This window comes from Platalea leucorodia (assembly GCF_965183815.1).
Source record: "Platalea leucorodia genome assembly, chromosome: 7".
Lineage (NCBI taxonomy): Eukaryota > Metazoa > Chordata > Aves > Pelecaniformes > Threskiornithidae > Platalea > Platalea leucorodia.
Genome location: NC_138829.1, coordinates 55,404,332 through 55,420,072, shown reverse-complemented (window position 1 = coordinate 55,420,072; position 15,741 = coordinate 55,404,332). Strand labels below are relative to the sequence as shown.

General features: G+C 43.6%; 1 protein-coding gene across 1 annotated transcript; it reads right to left on the bottom strand.

Annotated features, from left to right (window-relative positions):
* Positions 1-469: 469 nt before the first annotated feature.
* TNNT3 (troponin T3, fast skeletal type) lies at positions 470-15,409 on the bottom strand (the record flags this gene model as incomplete). The annotated part of the gene is made up of 12 exons (XM_082317296.1): positions 470-874; positions 5,751-5,791; positions 6,485-6,575; positions 7,458-7,567; positions 7,764-7,877; positions 8,134-8,211; positions 8,552-8,668; positions 9,495-9,540; positions 10,326-10,344; positions 14,512-14,532; positions 14,920-14,931; positions 15,385-15,409. The coding sequence occupies 12 exons, from the start codon at positions 15,407-15,409 to the stop codon at positions 826-828; spliced, it is 723 nt and encodes a 240-aa protein (XP_082173422.1). The 3' UTR covers positions 470-825.
* Between the last annotated feature and the right edge of the window lie 332 nt (positions 15,410-15,741).

Here is a 15,741-nt window from a genome sequence, read left to right as displayed (position 1 = left end):
ATTATATGTAGGTTAACTGCCTCAATAAACATTTTAATGTAATATTTGAATGAATCATTCTCTATATTGTAACTGCCTCAATAAACATTTTAATGTAATATTTGAATGAATCATTCTCTATATTGTACTGTGACTTGTCTGCATGTAAGAAATGCTGTGTGCTGAAAACTACCACTTTGATGGATTTGTTCCTTTATTCATGATTCTTCGATTCCCTTCATCACTCAAACTTTTTAAGTCAATTTCAACTCATTTGGCATCCAGCTTATGAGCTCCCCCAGAACAGAGGCGGCTTTTGTTATCTGCCTGTATGCTGGCCTCTAGTCCTGGGTCTTTGTTGATGATACTGAGCCTCATTCCCAGGTGTTGACTTGATTCAAATGATAGTAAATAAGGATTTGGACCAAGTCCCAAATCCTTGCAAAATGGGCTGCCATTAAATAAAGTATGAAACACCATTCCAGAGAGCTGTCGTTGGAGTAGGTACTGGTTGCGCTTTATTTACAAAATCCAGAGATTTGTACACAGCAATCTACAGGGCAGCATAGGGCTGGTATCAGGAGGATAAAGGACATGCTCAGCAGGAATTGAAGATGCCAGCAAGGAGTCATCTCAGTTTCACAGGGAACCTGCTTCCTTTTGACTGAGGAAGCTGCCAGACCCCTCCAAGAAGAAAAAGAAGAAAAGCAGCAGGAATAGCTAACCCAGGCTGATGTTGCAATTTTTGTTATCGTTGAGGCATGGGAACACAAGTGATTGGTGAAGGAAGAAAGAGGAGACCAGCAGGGTTTCGACATGCCGCTAAGGGCCATCCTGCCTGGTTCTTTACTTCCAGCGCCCGCCAACCTTGCCCTTGGCTCCTGCCTTCTTGCTGCTACAATACAAAAGGGAAGAAAAACATGTCAGCATGACAGAAGCGGTGGGGCTCTGTGACCACTGTGCATTTCTGACTCTCGGATTAGGATCGAGCTGCCTTCACTTCTCACATGTTGGGCACACCTGCCATAGAGCACATCCTGAGAAAAATATTGTCGATATTGTGGAAGGAGATTCCTCAGGCTCTTAGTGAAAGGCCAGGATGTGCATGCCTGAAAGAGGTGGACCCTTTCAGATTCCTGCATTATCATGACAGAAGCCCAGGTGGTCTCAAAACTAAATGACAGGCTTATCCAGCCACAGACTTGATCTTTCCTGAATTCAAATCTGCTATGATCTGGATTTTAGTATTTAGAGCTGTTTCTGGAGAAAATTTCCTCATTATCAGGGAGCTCTGGTCAAATTCCCCAGATGCTCTAGTCATCTAGTAGTGGAGGTAAAAAGCTGAGCAATAATTTAAATACAACTAAGAATTGCTTTGCTCTAGCAAAGGCGGAGTGGCTTCTGCCTTATATCACGAGACCAAGAGCCTCCAAAACAGTCCAAACAACTTTTTAGGCCTCCCCTCGTATCAGTATCCCCATCTTGCTTGTGGTGTGTGTGGGAGCAGTCCAGCTACACATCCCACGCAAAGCACCTGAGGCAGACTCTCTCCAAAGAGTATGTTCGTGCACACAGAAGGGCAATCCTACATGCAAGCCACTTACCTTCTGACTGAGAAGCAGGCAAGCCTGGAGTCAGAGAGGGGCCAGGTGTGAAGTTAGTCGGGTTAGATTTTGCACCGGCTCCCGTAGGCAGCACTGTGGCTTTTGGGGCTCGGCACACCACCAAACCTTTCCATCTCACACACACGATGATGAGGCTGCTTCTTGAACCAAAGCACATGCAAAGTGGGGGCAGCTCTTTGCCATGGCAGAGCATGGGGCTGTGGGCCAAGCACAAGGTTGTGGGGCCTTGCTGTCAACAGAGGGGCCTTCTTCAGAACCACTGTTTCCTCCAGAGAGCAGAAGAAAATGTGGACGACACATCTGGGGAGATTTTTGTGGTGCTGCCCCATGGATTGGTTCAAGACCACCAGCCACATTTACAGAAGGATGTAGCACAGTGACACAGACGTACACATAGTGGATACTTTACCTTTTGACCAAGTTAGACTTGGTCTATTCGAAAAATTGACCTTTTACATGAGAGACAGCAGAGCGTTTTCTGCTTATCTTAAATTCATCTCAGTGTCCCTTTTGCCAGCCTTTCCGCAGGTTCAAAACCCAGTATAGGAACTGCGTAGCTCCTTGAACGAAGGCAGGGTTCTTTTATCTCCATAAGCGCCTGTGATGTTTGATGTTATGACTAACCTTTAGAGTGTGCTTAAGGAGACTTAATAAAGTCTGAAAGGACTAAAAAAAGGATCACTTGATCCGTGTATAACACATTAGCAGACATTGCTTTGGAATGATACAGTCTAGTGTGGATAGAAATTTAAGTACACAGAAATTTCACAAGCTGTGGGCTTCTCAGTGCAACCTTTTCAAATGATGTCCTGAGAGAATATCATGTCTTTTGGGGGAACAAGCATGCAGTAGTGGTACTGCCTGTTGTGGGTGGTGTGGTAGTGCCCCTCAGAAGAGCAGCAACACCCAGACAAACCATGGCATCCTTCTGCAGCTGCACATTCTGCTGAGGGCTATCAGCCTACAGCTCTGTACAGAAAATACCATGGGAAGGTCAAGCCTTATGTTTGGCATCTACAGACAACTGCGCCCCCAGTGTTACATTCATCTGATAAGGCAGGGTGGCCTGGGGAAGTGGGAAGGCAGTGTCTGGTCACTGCTATCATCCAAACACGTCACCAAAGACCACCGCTTCATTCCTGGCATGACTTTGCTAAGCAGATACAGAAGCACAGTAAAGATCACATCCCACCACTGCAGAGCTCTCCTCCCTTGCTTCCCTGCAGTTCCTTCTCTGTGTTTATTAGTTTTCTACACGCCCTAGCCCCCAGGCGTTGTCTAGGCCTGGTCTCTCATAAGTTCATTGTAAACACCTAGAATAGTTAAAGATACAAGACTCAAACAATCTACTGAAATAGAAATCTTGTGGGGAAGGAAAGTGGGAGAGAGAGATGATGAGTGAAAAGAACTCACAACAGTAATCCCATGGTGTTAGTCTTGTTACACACCATTCCTTATAACCTTAGCAACCACTTGTTTACCCTTCATAAACAAGGGTTGTATTCCCACAAGTATTCAAAGCACCTCCGTCAGGTGTTTGAAAACCCCGGCAATAAGCAGATGGAAATTTTGCAGGCATGGTGTGAAGAAACATGATTTTTTCATGTTAGTTGTTACGTCCACTTCAGTTTCCCCTTCATTTTCTCAATGTGAGACAGGATGGGAGTTGCCCTTCCATCTCTAGCCTCATTTCATTGCAACAAGAAAATGTCGGTGTTGAGGCTGAAGTGACTACTTTGAACACTGAGAAGATATCCCCAAGGCAGGAGCTAAGAAGTTGGTATAGGTACTTACTGCTTCTGAGCCTGATCGATGCGGTTCCTGAGGGTGACAATCTGCAAACAACATATATGACCAGGGTTTTTAGAGATAAAGAAACCTTGTTCCCTCACAGAGAGGGGAGTTTTACCTGCTGAAGTGCTGGAAGCAGGTTCCTGTGGTAGGGATTAATACTTCCTTTGAAATAAAAGCTCACCCTTGCTTGAAGGAGAGAAATGTTGCTCCTTGGTAATAAATCTGCAAGCCATTTTCATATGTCAAGGGAAAGAAGAGCTAGAATTTTATAACCTTTATTAGAAGAGTTCCTATGTATACAAATTAATCTCCTATGAACTCACACGTCAAACTGCAGGGAAGTGAACCGGAATGAACATCACCCTGGCCAGTTGGAAAGCTCTTGCATGTCCCCATCCACCTGTATGTATCAACCTCACCTTCTCACTCTCCCCCTACTCTTGCACATTCAGAAGTGTATAAGCTCAAAGAGCTTTAATGGACTTTGAATGGGAACCTCAGGAATGGAAGATGGATCACACATTCTGCTGGAGTACCTTTGTTGGTTGGGAGAGCAGGAGGTGAGGAGCATGCAGCAGTCACCACCTTCCCAGCCACTCATCTAATAAGAGAAGACAGTTTTTAAAGGGGCTGAAGAAGAAAATATTCAAGGAGAGCTTGAGCAGCCACAGAGGCAAAGGTTGGAGTTGGGGCTCTGAACACCTTCCCAAGCTCTATTGATGACTGCAAGCCACTAGAGAGTCTAGTCCTACAAGACAGAGCATCTCTTTATTTAGCCATAGGTAAACTGCTTATTACAACCTGACACATGGGAAAGCAAACACCTACCTTGCACAGGATGAGCACCTTGTGGCCTGGCTTAGCACCTCAGTCCTGGGCCATAGCCCTGGACTCGCTACTGAAATCCTAGGACTCTTCCAGCTCAGGTACTGGAAAAGCCCACAGGAAGGGTGTGGGTGTGATAGAGAGCCCTCTTTTGTCCCTTCACCTTCTCATCTGTAACGGAGTCAAGGTTCTACCTACTTTTCCTGGGGTGGAAAAATGCACTTGCCAAGAGGTATGCTTTACTTCTGCTTTTGGTGTAATTCAAAGTTCTCCACTGGCTCTGCAGGTCCAAGAACTGATGACCCAACATTTAAGTATTTAAAGTAGCACTTGGCATTCCCCGTGTGTGAAACAAGAAAAAAAAAAAAGTCATACATTCAGGTTGGCCCAACAACCAGTATTTCCTGGCTCGTGTCTTTCCATGGCAAACAGAAACAAAATAAGAGACTGAAACATTAGCGGGAACAGGACAACACAAGGAAGGAAAGATCAGCAGATCGGCTGCTTTTGTACTTACTCATGGAAGTTCTAATACCTGCAGCAGCAGTTTAAATTATTTTTTGCAACCGAGTATTTTTCCAAACTGTGGAGGAGAACCAGCTGTCTTCAGTTTGCCCCAAGGACTTAAGACTTACCTTCACTGATAACCTTGTGATAGTGACTATAACACTCACTCTCCAATGAAGCACCAAAGAGCAACAGACACTAGAGCTAAAGAAAGCTCCACTCCTGTGTGTCCCAGTTCCTTCCTTTGTCTCTCCCTTGCATCCTTGCTTGTGTCTCCTTCATTCCCTTTGCTGTTTTCACTTACCTTTCTCCTCACTTTTTTTCCTGCTATCATCTTCCCTTTTTTCTTCCACTTTTCTCCTCCCATCTCAGCTGTGCATTTTCCTTCTATTTTCCTCATTCTTTGTACTTTCTCTCCTTGCTTTTCTTCAGCTGCCACCCATCTCTTTGTTTATGCAGAGGTTTCATTACCATAGCATGTATGTCTCCCCTGGCACTGTCTTAATTCCTGTTTTTCCACACCCAGTTGAGCTGTTATCCTTAAGCTAGCCCTGTCCAATATTTTGGATCTGGATAAGCACGTGGCTACAAGGTGGAGAATCTTTCCAAACCCCATACCATTCTTTTCTGTGAAGTCCAAGCTATTACACTTGCATCCCTAAGCTTCTGCAGGTATCCCAGGTGCATCAGGGTGACTTGCTGACGCATGTAATACCAGAGGTTTGGATAGGGAATTATTTTAGAGATGGTCTGAGTGGGTTGCATGCTCTGTTCTTTAGCCACATCCCTGTTGGACCCCAACTCTTTTCCTAAATTACTGCTTCATCTCTCTTCAAAGAATGGAAGGGGAGAGAAAAAGGAAGTGAAGGGAGAGACACAAGATCCAGTTTTCTCTTTTCTCTCTGCACTTGGAGCCAAGTGCCAGTTTCTGTCTGGCACCTGGCCTCTGACCATGCGGCAGGCTCATGCATTTTGTAGCCTTTGCTGCTGCTGTTACACAGGCAAGTTCATTGTACTTACAACTTGGAAAGCTCCTGCAGCCTGCAACGCAGTGTTAAAATCTAAGAGAGATTGAGATAGTTACATTGGTGTTGCTCATTCCCTGTCAGCATGTGTCTGTGTGATTGGGAATTAAAAGGAAAGTGAGACGGAGAGAGATCCAGTAGGATTTCTCAGCCACTGAAACCTGATGTAGGTAAGTGCAGACCTGTCCTGTGACTGTGAAGGAAACACGTCCACTTTCTGTTACCATATGACACTTCAGTCAGATGCTCCTGTCTGGAGACAGTTTTCAGTGACTCCAGGGAGCTCATTGCACAGGGAATCTGTCTGGGATGGGAATAAAACTTAAAACGTTTAAGTGTGAGATCAAAGATGGGTTTAAAAATATTAGTTTGCAATGGAGATGATAGTGAATTGAGTTACTGGTTTTTCAGGCCAGAGTTACCTATAGATAAACAAGAATGAACAAGATGTGTTTGGGCAGAGGGTGGAGAGTCTATTTTCTGTTGGGATTGCCTTTCCATGGGGCACTGAAAACCTTGAGAGTGGTCTATTCAATTTCAGCCTAAAATGTGAAATCCAGTCCAAGTATGTATGTTAGGGGAATACAGTTCCAAGTGTCTTGCTGCTTAAATATTGCAAAAGGGCACTGAAGACCCAAATGATGTCACCACATGGCTTTTGCCAGAGGAGTCGCAGAGATTTTTACATTTTGGACCCAGCGCCGTAAGCAAAATGGCTTCTCAACTCACCTCGTATTTTTTCCTTTTGATCTGCTCTGTGAAGTCATACTTTTCAGTCTCCAGATGGTATAACCAGTCCCACAGTTCCTTAGCCTTGTCCCTGTGTGTTTATGGGGAAAGCAAAATGGGAGAAACACATCACATCATGTATTTTCTACCATTTTCACATCACTAGTAATGAGGCTTTTTACATTTTATTTAATGCAGTTCACACATCTTTCTGCAAACCCTTTCCATCCTCTGAAAGCTACTTGCCATTTTCAAGGTCACGTTTTTCTCACCTTCTCACCCGAGAACCTTTTAGACTTGCACCCTTGCGTGTGTCACACACTAATGTATTAATGTATTTCCTACAGATTTAATTTTCCCGCTAACTCTTAAGAAAAGAGACCTGAGGCATCAGATGAGAAGGAAGGAGGACCCTGAAGGCCACCCAGAAGAGCAGAGCAACTGCCATTGTGCAATCTCATCTGTTTCAGGGCAGAGGTGAGCCAACCTCATCTTCCAGTCATGTGTAAACTCCAATGTGTGAAGTCCAGACTGTCATCTGATGACTGCTCTGCACCAGAGCGCTCAGCTCCCAAGCCTCCAGCCTCCGTGGAGACCCGTACTCGTACCTTAGCAACTCAACTGACCCCGGGAATGCTACAGATACCAATCTGTAGGTTTGTTCAATTAATCTCAGAGCTGGGTTTAAAGTTTGTACCTAGTCCCATAAATGACTAATCCTAATTAGCAGGAGAGGCTAATGGAGCTATGCCAGGAGCATGGCTAGATGTCTACCAAACCATTTCAACGATTCCCCACATCCCCATTTCCCCTCCATTCTCCAGATCAAGGAAGGGCACAACTTAACATTGTCCTGTGATGAATTTCAAGGAAGGCCCTCTCTTCTACCTCATTTTTTCACTAGAGAAGACTCCAGTATAGTAAGACCAAATTTCAGTGGATTACATTCAGTAAGTTAGGATAAGCATGTTACCTCAGCTTGTCTTCATTAAGGTGGTCGATGTTCAAGGGCTTGCGCCTCTCTGCCAGGACTTTCTTCTTTGTCTCTCTAGCTGTTTGCTTCTTCCCTCTCTTCTGATCAGCCTGTTTGCAGAACATCAGTTAATGTCAGACTGCAGACATTCAGGCTGAATTTCAGTGACAGAGCATGTAAGAGAAGCTGCTAGCGATCCAGAAGAGGGAAAGGCGAGCTGTTTTCTCAACTTGTAATAAAGACTGTTCCCAGTCAACCCTGTGGTTTAATGCTTCCATATTTCTTCCACTGATCCATGCTTTTTACCTTAGCCAGATAGCTGCTGTATGTGGCACCCATGGAGGACAGAGCCTTCTTCTTCTTGAGATCATCCTCAGCTTTTCTCTTGGCATCTTCTTCCTCTCTCCGTGCCTTTTCCTCCTGTGGAGTGTGACACACACAAGCAAGTTACTCTAGGGGAGATTCACAGCTTCCCCAGCAGCCAGTGTCACTGCAGGGAATGTGATCAGATAAGCGTGTTGATGAGAATTGGCAACTCCTGTTTCCTGCCGTTGCTTTAAGAGGGTGATCATTTCTTCTCCGGACTGAGACAGACAGAACTCGTAGGTTTTTTCTGTCTCTAGAGATCTCCTCCAATTTGATGCTGAGACAAGGAGAGGGATGCAAAGACACTTACTGCAAGCCTTGCCTGACGCTCCTTCTCCTTCTCAGCCCGGATTCTCTGTTGCTCTGCTCTTTCAGCTCTGCGCTTCTCCTGCAAGAAGCAGTGGCAGAGGCATTGAGTCATCATTGTGGTTTATCTACCTCCAGTATTGAAACCCACCACCAAGAGCTTTGGTTTGTAGAGAGTGAGCCACCTACTCCCTTCCCAGAACATTGCAGACAGGTCTCATGTGCAATTCCCAGATGTAAAACAAGAGGCTGAGAGAGGGGACAGATGTGGGAAGAAGCCATTTGATGGTGACTGAGCAGTCACTTCTGTACATGGCAATACAGCTTTCTGCCAAACTCTGACAGTGGACTAATGGATTCAACTTCTCACCTACAGAGGATCTCTCAGTCTAGTACAGGGAAATGACAGTACAAGGACTCACAATCCTCTCCTTGAGGGCAACCAGCTCTTCCTCTTCCTTTCTCCTGGCTTCAAAGTGGCTGTCAATCAAGGCCTGCAGTTCAATCAGGTCTTTGTTCTGCCTTTTCTTTTGGATGTCCTAGAAGAGCAGGAAAATGCATTAAGCCAGCCCATATTGCTCTAGGAACATGCCCTGGACATTCCCAGTACCCTGCTTACACAGAGAAACAAAAGCAAAAAGTGTCTGCAGATATCCGTGGAAATCTATGGGATTAGCTTAAATGGCTGTTGATGCAGATCAGAGACAGTCAGAGGCTCATCTAGGTGACAGTCAGGAGCCCAGAAGGAAACAGAATCCACATCTCCCATTCGCCTACACCATATTTTATCCCTGGCTTTGCTTAGCTGCCTCCTCTCCACTTTGGGTTATGAATCTTACCTAGATGTTCCTGCATTTTTGGGCAAAGCACTTATTTCTGTGGAGATTTTCAATACCAGGGTTTCTCCATTTTTCTATCAACTTTCTAGGGAAGTATTTGGATCTGTGTTTATTGTTAAAATTATGTTGTCATTTTTGGTAGTGTTTCTCAGCAACAGATGAGCATAGGCCTGCTTTATTTCAATGTGCAACTTTCAAACGATTTTACAACAGGACAGGGGATCTGAGAGCTCCTAAAACACTTACTTTCTCCTTTCTTCATATATTGGCTTCAAATATTTAAGGAGAAAAAAAAGAAATACATGAATTAACATTTTATCTTAGTCACATTAACAGCAAATGTATCCCGAGAGTTTCAGGGAGCAGAGAGTAGCCTTTTACTGAAAAGAGGCAGCAAAGCATCCATACTTTTGTCCTTGACTTTATCCTCAGCAGTATCCAATACAGGAGGAGTTATGTGGGTTTGCACACATATGTATGGCTCAGGTACAGACAGACAAACACAGTCATTCTCAGGAATACTTACATCAAAATCTACTTTCTCACCCTCTGGTATTTTAGGAGCAGTTAGTCTGCGGAGAGTCAAAAAAAAATTTTTTTTTCATCTTAAAGAGCAGGCAGCTTTTTAAATAGCACGTCCTGGCCTGACCTGCCCTCAGGAATGATGCTGACAAGGAGAAATGTTGATGAAGATACAGAGGGGTGAAACAGCAAGTCGATGGAAAACTACTCCAGAATAGCACTAAGGACCATTGTCCTTTGTGGAAGGTCATGCAGGGCAGGGAGTTACCCCTAAAAACCCTTTTCATTCCCAAAGCCTACGGTCATTCCCTACCACACAGAAAGATATTGGCCCATGAGGCTCTCGGCGCAGCGCTGCATGCTGCTTTCTGGGCAGCTGGTGGAGTCGGTAGGGAAGGTGCTAGGGCCCAGAGCCAGAAGGTCTACAGGAAACCTTAGTTAAGCTCAAGTCAGCCCAACCCAACATTTACCATCCTTCCTACTGTCAGTGATCCTGGATGTATGGGTAGTTTCCCAGCCATGGCCTCTCACAGAGGATTTAGTGTTGAGCTGCCTATATCTTGGGGTACTGTGAGATGACTGTATCTTGGACAGTTCATGGGTCCTCTGACTCTATCAGAAACTGGTCTTAAGACCCTGGCGAGTAACTACTGCTAAGGCATCTTCTAGCAGAAGCAGAAGTCCTGGAAAGGCGTGCAGGAATGGCTGGATGTTGCACAAGGAGGGGCTGGATAAAGGCGTCCAGTGGCCATTTGCCTAATAGACAATCTAAGTGCTTCTACTAGGTCAGAAAAATGATCCCAGGGTTTTGAAACTCCCTGCTCTTCATACTTACTTTATTCTGGGCTTCTCCTCTGTATTTGGAAACATGGAGCAAAACAGGAAGGGAAAAAGAGGGAGAACAGTTAGAACAACAGAGATCATGCCAGCTGCTAAAGTAAAAGGAGGGAAGGGAAATTTAATCTTAGGTGAAACATCTCAGAGAAACTGGTTAAATCTCAAGCACTTACAAAGGAAACACACACACTCACACACCCCTTTTGCTAGGAGTGAATCTGTTTTTACCCTTGAAACAGAATTTGGCAGAAAAGAATCAAGAGGCTGTATAGAAGTCCCAAACATAGCATCTGGAAGGCAATGGTTTCATGTAAATACTAGATTATTTTTCTCAAACCATCCTGACCAAAGCTCTAAGAAGCACAGCTGGGCTAGAGGATAGAAGAAAATGTTGCCTTTTTCAATCAGCACTTCTTTCACTAAAGTTAACCTGAATTCATAGTCATGTCAATGATAACTAGGCTTCACCAGTGTTGCTCAAATGCCTCACATGGAGGCCAGGAGGGAAAAAGCTTCATGACACATTTTCTCCAGGTTCATTGACTCCCAAGGTAGCTTAGAGCACATGTCCCTGAGATACCTTGGTGCCATGGGGAAGATGCTTATTCTTCTGCACTGTGTGGTGCTCCTCAAATCAAGCTTGGAAAGGCCATCCTCTCTTAGCGAGCATCCTTTCCTGCTGAGGTACATGCAAAATTCCCATGGGTTTTAATGGGAATGGTCTTTGCATCTCCAGGAGGGGCATAATGCCCTGATAGGCAGGCTAAACCGTCACCAAGACTGTTAACTTGGGCCCTCTGGCAGTCAGAAGTGTTCCCCTGCAACAAGTGACCTTTCCCTGGCTCTCAGAAATGTGCTGTCTTATGAGTTACTTGCTTAACATTTGTGCTTGTGATCAATTCCCCTCCCTGCTATGCTTTTTAAACTTCAGTTATTAACTCCAGCGTAATGCCAGTAAGTTCAGCACTGTTATTCTCACAAACAGAAATAAATTAAACCTGTGTGTTTTTTTCTGGCCCTGTCTCACAGGGACCCAGGTTGACTTTCATAACCACACGCTGCGTTTCAGGGGTGCTGCTGGATATTGCAGTACAAGACGCTCCCTGTGTTGGTTCACCGGGAGGAACTGAGGTAAAAAGCTCACAGCCTATTGAATCTGGTAAAAACAACCAGCTTTGTAAAGTCAGAGTAAAAACAGCCTCCCTCAGGAGTGGGTGCATGAACCCTGCTATCCATATCATGATACAGAAAGCTATTATATTTTTTCAAATGCTTGTTTTGCATGCAGATGTTTTGGGACTGATGGAGGAAATTGGGAATAGCAAACGGAACAGGGTAGGATAAAATAAAATGAAACATTATAAGAGGAAAAAAATAGCAAAAAACCGCTACTGGAAAATATTTAGTGGAGACATCGGTTGCAAGGATGTTGGATAATAAAAAAAGTTGAGGAAGTGGCTGGAAATGGGTTATTGAGATAATTAAGAGAAACGACATGAGAGATCAGAAACCAACTTTTCCTTTCTCTCACACTTTCCCATACCAATTTCAGTAATGAAATTCTGGGGGGTAGACTTTTCTCATTTACTGCAAGAACACTGCCTACCAAAACATATCTCAGCTGAGGCCTTGAGATGCTAGAGCAACGCTAATAAAATAAACAGCATGTAATTAGAAGAGTGGTTTAGAGCACTTGTATAAAAGAAGACACAAATCACTCCTGAAGAAATATACTCTTAGCCAACAGTGTACTTCTGTATTTCTCCAATTATTTTTGTAGTTGTTTTGCTTTTCAAATAGCCAGTGAGCTTCTTAACACATTAGTTAAATCATTTTTTTTTCATCTGGAGAGAGGAAAAGCAATCACGATTAACCAGTCTGTCAGGGATGTTATTCACACAGGATTCCCTTCCCTCATGACATACCCAGATAATTTTCAGAAACATTCCTGTTTAGCTTAAAGCTGCCAGTTAGTAACATTTCAGAGAGAGGAGGAAAAAAAAGTAGACGGGAAATGACTGGTTTTGTTTGTTGACCTTGGTTGCCAGGATCGACACCTGTGTGTCAATGACTATGTGAATTTGGTTTCAGCTGCCACCAAATCAGCACTTTAAATTTAATTAAACCAACAAACAATTGTAAAAATAAAAAGAAAAATTAAGGTTAGTTGTTCTTGAAATAAAAAATTGTAGTTAGAATATTTAAAGGTACCTCCAGAAAACCAGAAAAGGGGATAATAAAGAAATAGGAGCCTTTATTAAAAAACTAACAGTAATAAATCTGTCTTTTGCAGTGCATGACCCAGCATGGTCCATACTGTATGCACCAAAAGCAGCCCAGGGATGTGATTTATTTTGAAATACCCCTTCTTTCAAGACACCAAGTCAAGGAACTGGGCCAAAATTTGTTGACAAGCAGGAATTGTCATAGCAAATTCCTGTTCCTGTGGCGGATTTTGACTGACATGCTGATCATTCTGCCCATGAACCATGGGACTGTGACAAAATCCCCACACACAACCCTGCCAAAAGAAGGCAAGAGCCACTAGAAATCCAAGTTCACTGCCCTGGTGATTAGAGAGTCTCTGAGTTTCTGGTTTCCAAAAGGTTTAGCGCAGGGAGAGTACACGCCACCATAAATACAACCTCGCTTTCTCCTGCCCAGTCTATGAGAGATTCACACAGCACTCCCCTTTTCTGTGAATCCATCTGAACTGCCTTTACTTCATTCAGAAATCCCTAAACACCCTCCCTTAATCCCACTTCTCAGGAGCAACATCTCTAACTCACAGTGCATCCTTGGGAAAAAAAAAAAAAATCAATATGCTATAAAAAATAAAAGGAAAGAGAGAGAAAAAGAAGGAGAGAAAGGGGCTCAGAAAGGTCCTCAGGGTATTTTCCTAAATAAGAAAAAAGCCTGAAAAGCGAGCAAGAACATTAAAACAAACGAACAAAAAAAAAAAATCTACAAAAACAAAACAAAACAAGGAAGCACAGAAAATGCAGGGTTATTTCAAGTGGCATTGGGCTTTGTCTTTGGAAACAGCTGGCCAGGTGTTCTAGGGGTTGAGGCAGTCAGAACGCAACCGAGCTACTTCAAAGGCCTGTAAAAGTCAATGAGAGTCTTTCTATACATTTAAACTGGTTTGAATTTGGCCCAGGGGCCTTAAGTTATCTTGCCCTCATACAAGAGCAAAACTGGCCCTGCATACATTTAGATTTGGTCCTTTTACATGAGTCTCATCCCCACCCATGTGCTCAAGTGCCCACTCAACCAAGTATTATGAGCATACTATCTTAAGCCCATGGCCTGCCCCACCAGTATGAAAAAATTTATTCATATGCTTGATGTTTAGCACAATTTTAAGTGCATGGCTAGAGCAGAAGTTTAAATGTCTCTAGATTCAGGCCTGGAGACCATGACCTTCTAAAGGCTGGGTGAGGAAGGCACATCTATGCAGGGCTCAGCTCCGTTTTCAAGCATGTCACTGGGATTTAAGAGATACTTTCCTGATTTTTGGGGATAGAGAAGGTTTGCTGATGAGAGGTATGACACAACAGGTTCTAGCTAAAAGACAAGTCCAGAGCAAGCTTCTAGAGCTTGGTTTTCACCATCTACTATCCTAATGAGGATGTACAGGCTTCTCAATACAACAGTGTCCCCCCCCCAAGGGTGATTGGATATGCACAGTAAGCAATTCTTTGCGGCAGAGATGTTTTGGCCCAGTTCCTGAGTTTAAAATCAAGCGAGGAACAAAAACAAATAGCGAAAAAAAGAGTGAGATGTTAGAAAGATGACTTAGTTGCTCTAAGACAACACTGAGCTACCATCATAGTATTCGCCTTCTTCATCAGCTGTAGGTTGAAGGATAAATGCAAAAGAGAAAAAGCACAGTAGTCAATCCACAGCCAGTGTTGTTCTCCTATGAGCAACTGTCCCCACTCTTTCCCTGCTACTCTGGGAACCTAGGGCTCCCTGGAGATCGAACAAGAAAAAAACCCCAGCTTTTTGGTGATTTGATTTGGCAAGCATACAGCCCTTTTGTCCATGGTCATCCAAAGCCATCCGGACAGACCATTTCCCTCCCGTGCTCTCTTTGCTCTTGAACAAGGTCAGTGTTTTTAACACTGTTTCCCCAGCACTGAAAGAGAAAAAGGGTGAGAGTCTGTAGGTGCATCACATACCTTCTTCAGGGGCTTCCTCTGCTGGTGTTGTGGTACGAGCGGTGACGGAAAGACAGGAAACAGGAAAAAAAAAAACAAAACAGAACAGATATTTAAAGCTCTTGGAAGCCTGAGAAGGAGACCAGGGAATGCATGAAGGGGAGGAAAAAAAAAGGAATTAGTGAATTAAGGCAAGGAGAAAAGGTATCTGGAGAGGCTGTCAGGAGTTAACGATGCTGTAAGGTTAAAGTAGTAGTAAGCATGGAGATTAAAGGAGAAAAGGGCTGCAAGTGATCATTGTGGTTAATATTTGTTTCTCTTGTTTTGTTCTCTTCTGCCAACCCAAGACTCCTGTTCTCAGCTCACACACACACACGCACTCTCTTGTGTTGCAACTAGGTGGAGTAACTCAGAAGTCATGTCACATACCTGGCTCATGAACTTCAGGTGTGAAGTGTCATGGAACAAGGTGCGATGGAAAATAAGAGAATGAGAACGAGAAACTTGTTATTTCACACACCGAAAGAGCTTTCAAGCCAAAGGGGAGGAGGGACAGAGAGGAAAAGGGGAGAGGGAGACCAAGTCAAGAAGTAAACCTGAGATAAAATAAATTAATTACATTTGAAATAGCATATAAACAGAAGTCACAGGACAGGAAAGGAATTCAGTCAGGTGAAACAGGCAGATTTACAATAATAGTGCAGTGCTTAAAAAAAACTTATGAGCATTATATGACATAAAGCACAACCTGACAGCACAGTGTACCAAGGTTTACCTTGATTTGAAATATGCACATGAACATAGTGAGCACTCTCAAAGCGCTATTACATCCGTCCTTTTCTACAGCAGTATTTCAGACATTTGAAATAAACACCATGTGGTTCAGAAACCTACTGAAATACCTGCTGTAACTTATCATCAACGTGCAGCTAACTTCCAAAGAAGCTCAGTTCTCTTTTCTAGATCTATGGCTAAGGCCATTTTCTTCCTTGAAGACAACTTGGATATCTATATAAGTCTACTGCTGTTCTTCACATCCACTTGCAATGTAGAATTACAAACAGATTACTTCACAGGAAGAAAAGGTTCATTAAAACTCTATGCAGGTCTACATTTCATTCTTCTGGGGTTTTGTGGCAAAGCAAGAATCGATCAGCAATGCGGATTTGCAGGGCAGATTTTGTTTTTCAGCCATACACGCACTAGTGAATATTTTGCAAAGCAGGCATAAAAATAATGCAAAATCTCACA